This window comes from Microcaecilia unicolor, chromosome 4 (assembly GCF_901765095.1).
Source record: "Microcaecilia unicolor chromosome 4, aMicUni1.1, whole genome shotgun sequence".
Taxonomy (NCBI): Eukaryota; Metazoa; Chordata; class Amphibia; order Gymnophiona; family Siphonopidae; genus Microcaecilia; species Microcaecilia unicolor.
Window position 1 is genome coordinate 15,458,447 of NC_044034.1, and position 9,363 is coordinate 15,467,809.

At 48.3% G+C, this 9,363-nt stretch overlaps 1 protein-coding gene across 1 annotated transcript in view; it reads left to right on the forward strand.

Annotated features, from left to right (window-relative positions):
• The window catches only part of STARD10 (StAR related lipid transfer domain containing 10), a 102,874-nt gene extending 93,947 nt beyond the window's left edge, over positions 1 to 8,927 (forward strand). Inside the window, exons 5-6 of the mRNA XM_030199981.1 lie at positions 2,783 to 2,835; positions 8,357 to 8,927. Of these exons, the coding sequence (XP_030055841.1) occupies positions 2,783 to 2,835; positions 8,357 to 8,584 (281 nt within the window). The 3' untranslated portion in view covers positions 8,585 to 8,927. The remainder of the gene's footprint in view (positions 1 to 2,782; positions 2,836 to 8,356) is intronic.
• Positions 8,928 to 9,363: the final 436 nt, after the last annotated feature.

Here is a 9,363-nt window from a genome sequence, read left to right on the forward strand (position 1 = left end):
TCACCCATCTTCCTTTTAAGATCAAGCAGGATTTAGTACACATACCTGCTTATAATCGAACGAGAAAAACGCCCAAGTTCCGACCTAAATCGGGAGATGGACGTTTATCTCACAAAAACGAATAACGCGGTATAATCGAAAGCCGAACTTGGACGTTTTCAACTGCACTCCATCGCGGAAGCGTACAAAGTTGACGGGGGCGTGTCGGAGGCGTGGTGAAGGCGAGACTGGGGCATGGTTATCACCCGAACAGAGATGGGCGCCTTTCGCCGATAATGGAAAAAAAGTATGCGTTTGTAGCTAGAATTTAGGGCACTTTTCCTGGACCCTGTTTTTTCACGAATAAGGCCCCAAAAAGTGCCCTAAATGACCAGATTACCCCCAGAGGGAATTAGGGATGACCTCCCCTGACTCCCCCAGTGGTCACTAACCCCCTCCCACCACAAAAAAAATGATGTTTCACAACTTTTTATTTTCACCCTCAAATGTCATACCCACCTCCCTGGCAGCAGTATGCAGGTCCCTGGAGCAGTTGTTAGGGGGTGCAGTGGAATTCAGGCAGGTGGACCCAGGCCCATCCCCCCCTACCTGTTACAATTGTGCTGCTTAATGCTTAGTCGTCCAACCCCCCCAAACCCACTGTACCCACATGTAGGTGCCCCCCTTCACCCCTTAGGGCTATAATAATGGTGTAGACTTGTGGGCAGTGGGTTTTGAGGGGGATCTGGGGGGCTCAACACACAAGGGAAGGGTGCTATGCACCTGGGAGCTCTTTTACCTTTTTTTTTTGTTTTTGTAAAAGTGCCCCCTAGGGTGCCCGGTTGGTGTCCTGGCATGTGAGGGGGACCAGTGCACTACGAATCCTGGCCCCTCCCACGAACAAATGCCTTGGATTTATTCGTTTTTGAGCTGGGCGCTTTCATTTTCCATTATCGCTGAAAAACAAAAACGCCCAGCTCACAAATTGTCGAATAAAACATGGACGTCTATTTTTTTTCGAAAATACGGTTCGGTCCACCCCTTCACGGACCCGTTCTCTGAGATAAACGCCCATGGAGATAGACGTTTTCGTTCGATTATGCCCCTCATAGTAACATAGTAACATAGTAGATGACGGCAGAAAAAGACCTGCATGGTCCATCCAGTCTGCCCAACAAGACAACTCATGTGTGCTACTTTTGTGTATACCCTACTTTGATTTGTACCTGTGCTCTTCAGGGCACAGACCGTATAAGTCTGCCCAGCACTAGCCCCACCTCCCAACCACCGGCTCTGGCATAGACCGTATAAGTCTGCCCAGCACTATCCCCGCCTCCCACCACCGGCTCTGGCACAGACCGTATAAGTCTGCCCAGCGCTATCCCTGCCTCCCAACCTCCAGTCCCGCCTCCCACCACTGGCTCTGGCACAGACCGTATAAGTCTGCCCAGCGCTATCCCTGCCTCCCAACCTCCAGTCCCGCCTCCCACCACTGGCTCTGGCACAGACCGTATAAGTCTGCCCCGCACTATCCCCGCCTCCCAACCTCCAGCCCCGCCTCACACTACCGGCTCTGCTATCCAATCTTGGTTAAGCTCCCGAGGATCCTTTCCTTCTGAACAGGATTCCTTTATGTTTATCCCACGCATGTTTGAATTCCGTTACCGTTTTCCTCTCCACCACCTCCCGCGGGAGGGCATTCCAAGCATCCACCACTCTCTCCGTGAAGAAATACTTCCTGACATTTTTCTTGAGTCTGCCCCCCTTCAATCTCATTTCATGTCCTCTCGTTCTACCGCCTTCATATCTCCGGAAAAGGTTCGTTTGCGGATTAATACCTTTCAAATACGAGTTCTAAACCCATCAGTCATGGGTGAGGTTTACTTTGTCTTAGTCCAAAACCTCACCCATCTTCCTTTTACGATCAAGCAGGATTTAGTATACGAGTCCTAAACCCATCAGTCACGGGTGAGGTTTAGTTTGTCTTAGTCCTAAACCTCACTCATCTTCCTTTTACGATCAAGCAGGATTTAGTATACGAGTCCTAAACCCATCAGCCATGGGTGAGTTTTAGTGTATCATAGTCCTCAACGCTCTCACATCTTAACCTATTTTTAGTCCTTGCACTGGCTGCCAGTAGGTTCCCAGATAAAATTTAAGATTTTAGCATTAATACATAAGGCTTTTCAGCAGGATACTCCTCATTATCTCTCCACAGTCTTAGGAATCTGTCGACCCATGAGGGCACTCAGATCTGAAGGGACCTTCCCTCCTTGACCAAAGTGCATTTTGAAGATAGCGGATGTTGGAGCAGGTTGATCTTGGGTTTTGCTTGTATACAACTGTGTTTAAGAGGCCACTGGAAGTACGGTTCTTTTCCCGAGCATTTGGTGGTGATTCCATTGCCTGTTAATGCTACACGTGTTCATACGATGTCTTCGATTCCCTATTAGTGCAACATAGGTTTGTTTGCAGTGCAACCTCATATATACTGTGCTAGTCCAGTGATTTTGATATTTGCTGTATCTTTGTATTTTTAGCATTTTATGTAATTCTGCCTAGTATTTTAGTTGGACTATAAATCTGTAATTAAGTAAATCCTTCCCATTATCAGGACATTCTCCAGTGGGGTTCAGTGGATCTTACATTATATAAGAAAACAATATGTAGAAATTGGGGGGGGGGGGGGGAGGGGAAACAGCAAGTTCACTCTGTTTTGTATTCTAATTCTTCTTTTGTGACTCCAGGTCTGTCACTGGATCATAATCCACCTAAGACCTTGTTTTCTTCTTTCTTTCTTAAGGATCTTTGCCAAAGTGGGTGGTAAACAAATCTTCACAGTTCCTGGCTCCCAAGGTGAGTGCCCCGCAGTAACCACTCCAGATAAATCAAGTTTATTTTGTTTTCTATAGTAATCAGTCTGGATTTATGATGAGAACTTCAGTCATGGGATAGGACGCCGTGTTGTGTTGTGGATTAGGAATTGGTTATTGGACAGAAAAAAAGAGGGTAAGGTTAAATGGCTGTTTTTCTCAGTGAAGGAGGGTGCACAGTGGAGTGCCACAGGGATCTGTACTGGGACCAGTTCTATTAAACATATTTGTAAATGATCTGGATGACAGAAAACTATTCAAAGTTGATAGAACACATGCAGACTGTGAAAAATTGCAGGAAGACCTTAGAAAATTAGAAGATCGGGCATCCAAATGGCATTTGAAATTTAATGTGGACAAATGCAAAGTGATGCACATTGGGAAGAATAATCCCAATCATAGTTACCTGATGCTAGGGTCCACCTTGGCAGTCAGCACTCAAGAAAAATGATCTAGGTGTCATTGTAGACAGTACTCTGAAATTGTCTGCCTAGTGTGTGACGGTGGCCAAAACAGCAAATAGGATTCTAGGAATTATTAGGGAAGGGATGCAAAATAAGACCAAGAATATTATAATGCCTCTGTATTTCTCCATTGGGTGACCTCACCTTGAGTATTGTGATCAGTTCTGATCGCCTTATCTCAAAAAAAGATATAACGGAATTAGAAAAGGTTCAAAGAAGGGCGACCAAAATGATAAAGGGGATGAATTCCTTTCATATGAGGAAAAGCTAAAGAGGTTAGTAGGTAAAAGTGAATCATTTTTTTCACTCTTTCAAAAAGTACAAAGACTAGGGGGATTACATGGAAATACTTTCAAAACAAATAGGAAGATATATTTTTCACTGAAGAAACAGTTAAGCTCTGAAACGCATTGACAGAGAATATGGTAACAGCGGTTAGTATATCTGGGTTTAAAAAAGATTTGGACAAGTTCCTGGAGGAAAAGTCCATAGTCTGTTATTGAGCTAGACATGGGGAAGCCACTGCTTGCCCTGGGATTGGTAGCATGGAATGTTGCTACTATTTGGGTTTCTGCCAGGTACTTGTGATCTGGCTTGGCCACTGTTGGAAACAGGATACTGGGCTAGATGGAGCATTGGTCTGACCCAATATGGCAGTTCTTATGAGGCTGCTAGGAGAAAGCCTTTCTACACCCTTGGTAGGTAATGGTTGAGGTGAAGGTTGCTGGCGCACCTCAGAGCTTGAAAGAAAACCAAATAGTAAAAAGAGCTGAGGCCACAGGTGAGCAGGGTCAGGCCAAGATCAGAACCAGGAAGCCAGTCTGCCAAGAGCAGGCAGGGACCAACAGAGAAGGAACTGGGAACAGAGCCACATAGATGGTGCTAAGAACCAGCTACAAGGAAATTTGTTATATTAGTTATAGGACCAGCCTTAGCAGGGAGCCTGTGCTGGCTGTCATCTTTCTGACCCAGCCCACCAGCTAATTTAACAGGTTCTCTGGCCAGCACAATCAGTCCTCTGAGGGCCTGGTAGTGAGGGATCCCCACAGTGCTATGCTAGAATACTGCTACCTACATCACCCAGACTTTCACAGTGGTGGCAGTCGTGTTCCTCATGTGTAGGGTTACCATATGTCCGGATTTACCCGGACATGTCCTCTTTTTGAGGACATGTCCGGGCAACCGGGCGGGTTTTGCCAATCTGCCCGTTTGTCCGGATTTCTGGCCTCCCCTCCCCTTACTTACTACTGCCCTGGTGGTCTACTGACCTCTTCCGCTTTCAGGGCAGGAAAGAGCCCCCTCTTTCCTGCCCGGAGCGCTGCCCTGCATGCATCCTTCCTGTTGGTGATCTCGGCGCCGATTCAGAATGGCCGCCGAGAGTTGCAGTGACCTCGCGAGACTTCAACTCTTGGCGGCCATTTTGAAGAGGTCACTAGACCACCAGGGTAGTAGTAAGGTAAGGGGAGTGGGGTGATGGGGTGTGTGACAGGGGGGAGGAGAAAATGTGACAGGGGCGGAGTGAGGGTGTGAAAGTGGGCGGGGTGGGTGTGAAAGGGGCGGGACGGTGTGTGTGGTGGGGCGGGGCATGTGTCCTCCTTTTGGGGGGACGAAATATGGTAACCCTACTCATGTGCATCAAGATTTGCCCCTGTTCCTGTCCCCTCCTGGACCCCTTTCTAACCAGTTGGTTGGATGAGTCAAGAGGGTAGTTGGGCAGAAACAGGTGGCATTTGTTGAACTGTGACTTTCAACTGCAATAATATGAAGTTGATGTAAAATTTGTGATATCCTGATCAATAATTGTGGTCCAAACCCCCAGGAGTGAAAGCACAGTTTAGAGACTATACTTACCGCAGTCATTTAACCCAAGCCACAAATGTTTGGCCCCTTGCACGAGACTATGCTGGATTACTGTCTTGCTATCACGTCCCCAGTCTTGCTGTCAGTGGGGTTCTCTCCTGTCCACTTCTGTATGACCTCCCACCAGCAGGGGGAGTCTGTGAAGAGTTCCCTTCCTTCATTCTGCAGGGCCATCAGGTCTTTTGAAACTACAGGGGTCCATATGGTTTTGAAGGAAGCAGGTAGACAATTAAGTGCAGCTGGACTGCTTCATCTTGCCAGTGGGAGGCTATAAGGGGAGTGCATAGGGAAGATGGTGCTGATGCTTCTCAGGGCTGTCAAAAATGGCCAGTGTTTGAGAGGGAGATTTTAGTATTTAACTTCGGCCCCACCCACTCTACCTCATGGCTCCGCCCCTACCATGCTGCTTGAGCAGTGCAAAAGTCAATGATGAGGGCACTCCCCTTGCATGCTCAGTTCAGGCACTTGAAAATGGAATTTATCATGACACCTTTTTATTGGACTAGCCTAAAACATTTTTTGATTAGCTTTCAGAGGCCAAAACCTCCTGCTTCAGGTCAGGACAGAATACTGCTCTTATGGTATTTTTTTTTTTTATTACATTTGTACCCCACGCTTTCCCACTCATGGCAGGCTCAATGCGGCTTACATGGGGCAATGGAGGGTTAAGTGACTTGCCCAGAGTCACACCAATGTGGCCGCGCAGGCTTCTGCTTCTGTGAGTCGGACGTCAGACTCACAGAAACAGAAGCTTGCGCAGCCTTCTACATGGAATGTTGCTAGTGGAATAGCAACATTCCATGTAGAATCTCCAATAGTATCTATTTTATTTTTGTTACATTTGTACCCTGCGCTTTCGGCTCAATGCGGCTTACATGGGCAATGGAGGGTTAAGTGACTTGCCCAGAGTCACAAGGAGCTGCCTGTGCCTGAAGTGGGAATTGAACTCAGTTCCTCAGGACCAGAGTCCACCACCCTAACCACTAGGCCATTCCTCTCCTGACCTGAAGAGCAAAGTGTGGGTCTCTGAAAGCTAGTCAAAAATATATTAAAATTAGCCCAATATAGAGGTATCACCTTATTTTCCATTTTGTGTTTTATTTCTACTTATAAACCTTTATTAACACAGCTACCATATTACTTTATCCTAAATTAAAATTCTTTTTTCTACCTTAGATGTTTGGCAATTTTCTTTTTCTAATTGTGTTGGTCCCAGTTACTGGGTCTCCCCTCTTTCTCTCCCTCCTTCCATCCAGCATTTCCCTTCTTTCTGTTCCCATGCTTCCAGTGTCTCCCATCTTTCTGTCCCCCATTCTTTCATTGTCTCCCCTCTTTATCTCTCCATCAGCATCTTCTCTCTCTCCTGCCCTTTTCATCCAGCCCGTCCCCTCTTTCTCACCCCACCATTCCACTCATCTTCTCTGTCTCTACCCCTCTTCCATCTAGCGTCTCCCCTCTTCTGTCCATCTTTTCTCCTCCCCCCGTCCATCATTTCTCCTTCCCTCCTCATCATCATCTCCCGCTTCTCCCTCCATGCAGAGTCTTCTGTTTCCTGTGGGCCAGTGCTTCTTCTCCCAATAAGCAGCAAAGCAAAGCAATAGGAAGCAGATGCGAGGCTGCAGTCTTCAGGCGTGCGCTGTCGGCTCTGCCAGTCCCCTGCCCCGGGAACAGGAAATTGACGTCAGAGGGGACAGGGGTCTGGCAGAGCTGACAACGCATTCCCGAATATTGCGGCCCCGTTTCTGCTTTTTATTGCTTTGCTGCTGCTTGTCAGGAGAAGCAGCAGCCCTGGTGGGCTTGGCAGTGGTTCGGTGGGAGAATTTCCCGCCTTGGCTGGAGCGTAGGAGACAGCCCGCCAAAGCAGGGGACTGGGCAGGTCTGGCCTCGTCCCTGCTCTGCTCCGTCCTCGCTCTGCCCCCTGTTTCTGTCCTTCTCTCCCTTTCCCACAATTTCCTCCAAAAAAGAGAAAAAAATCACTAAAGAACAGTACAAAAGTACAATTCCACACAAGGAACCCACTCTATACAGATCTGCCAAGGGAAGCCCAATTTTTAAGAGAGATTTTAGTACATGACCCCACCCGCTCTACCCCTGATACCACAATCCCATGGCCATTCCAGGAAGTACCAAACAACACCAGTGGCAGCAGGGACGGTAAGAGGCATTGTTTCAGTGCGTTCTATTACACCTAGGGTTACCATATGTCCGGATTTACCCGGACATGTCCTCTTTTTGAGGACATGTCCGGGCAACCTGGCGGGTTTTGCCAATCTGCCCGTTTGTTCAGAAATCCGGTCAAACGGGCAGATTGCTAGCCTCCCCTCCCCTTACTTACTACTGCCCAGGTGGTCTAGTGACCTCTTGCGCCTTCGGGGCAGGAAAGAGCCCCCTCTTTCCTGCCTGGAACGCTGCCCTGCATGCATCCTTCCTGTTGCTGATCTGAGCGCCGATTCAAAATGGCCGCTGAGAGTTGAAGTGACATCTCGAGACTTCAACTCTCGGCGGCCATTTTGAATCGGCGCCAAGATCAGCAACAGGAAGGATGCATGCAGGGCAGCGCTCCGGGCAGGAAAGAGGGGTGCTTTCCCGCCCCAAAGAGGTCACTAGACCACCAGGGCAGTAGTAAGGTAATGGGGGGGGGGGGGGTGATGGGGAGGGGGGGTGACGGGGTGTGTGACAGGGGGGAGGGGAAAATGTGAAAGGGGGCAGGGTGGGTGTGTGGTGGGGACGGGGCATGTGTCCTTTGTGGGGGACAAAATATGATAACCCTAATTACACCCCTATCCAGCATCTATTCCCCCCAGGGATGTAACCACAAGGGTGCCTTGCCCCCCCCCCCACTTTGGACAAGCCCCCTTTAAAATTGTGGCAGTGGTTAAATAACTGGTGGAGATTTCCAAGCCCCGCCAGCCAAAGTACAGAACAACACATGATCCACCCATACAGAGCCCAGCCACTCCTTGTCTGAAAGGCCTTCTAATCTAGTTAAGTCACGATGGTGTGAGACATACAGCATGCCATGGTCAGGAAAGAAAAGGGAGATGCACCTGATGGTTCTCACGCAGGAGGAGTAGGGAACTGCAAGGTCTTCTAGAACTCTTCGCATCCCACGCTCCAAGGAAGAACGGTTGACTCGTTGTGCTTGCCGAGTGCTACAGGTTTTGTTTTTCTCCTTCCTAGGCCATGAAGAAGATGTACAAAGCTTGCGTGAAGTACCCAGAGTGGAAGCGGAAACACAACCCCCAGCAGAAGCCCTGGCTCTACCCCGAACAGAGCACCCTGCCCAGCATCTCCCTGGCGGAGCTCTCCATCCAGCATGCCGACTCCCTGGAAAACATCGATGAGAGTGGTGTGTCCGAGACCAAAGACGACCGGGGGGAAGGGAGTGACGAGGACAGTGTCAATTGACTGCAGCAAAGCATCCCGTGTGCGCTTCCCATCCGTGTAGTGTCTGTGTGTCTAATCCCGTCTGTGGAGCCAACGGTTCAGGGCTACAACACACAGTGTATCTCAGACTTGTTCGAAGGAAGTGAGGGAGTGGCAGGCCTGGGGTGTGGGATGATGGTATTATTATTCTGTAGCATTGGGGAGAAGCAAGTGGCAGCCTTCAACTCCGTGAGTATGGGATAGTGGCATTATGGTGGAATTCTGCCCATGGGAGTAGGGAATGGCAAGAATACCTGTCGTCAGTTCCTAGGATGTGGGATGTTGGTATTCTATCAATCAGGTAGAAGGGGGGGGGGGGGGGGGGTAGAGAAATAATATTTTTTCTTCAAAGTTGAGTAGGTGAAATTTTGTTGTGAGGAATTTCCATTGTACAGCTAATTGATGCTTTCCAATTTTCGTTTTTCCCTGGTCTGGATGTGCCTGAGATGGTTATACCATTGTAGACTAGGACCCAACGGAACAACTCTGACCTCTCCTAGGGATGTGAAGTGTTTGCTGCTTAGTGGGAGGTTTGCATTTTGACCCTACTCCATCAATTTCCCCTCAACAGAAACACAATGGGACTAATTAATGTTATTCTTAGAACAGAAATAAGTCCATCGGGGACACAGATGGAACTTTGAGGTTGATACGGTAAGTCACAACTGGAGAGTTCAGCTATTCTCACAGGCCTTGTTGAGGCATTGTATAAATGAGAATGTCACTGTATTTAGCATTACAGTTCATTGAATTGATGTGAA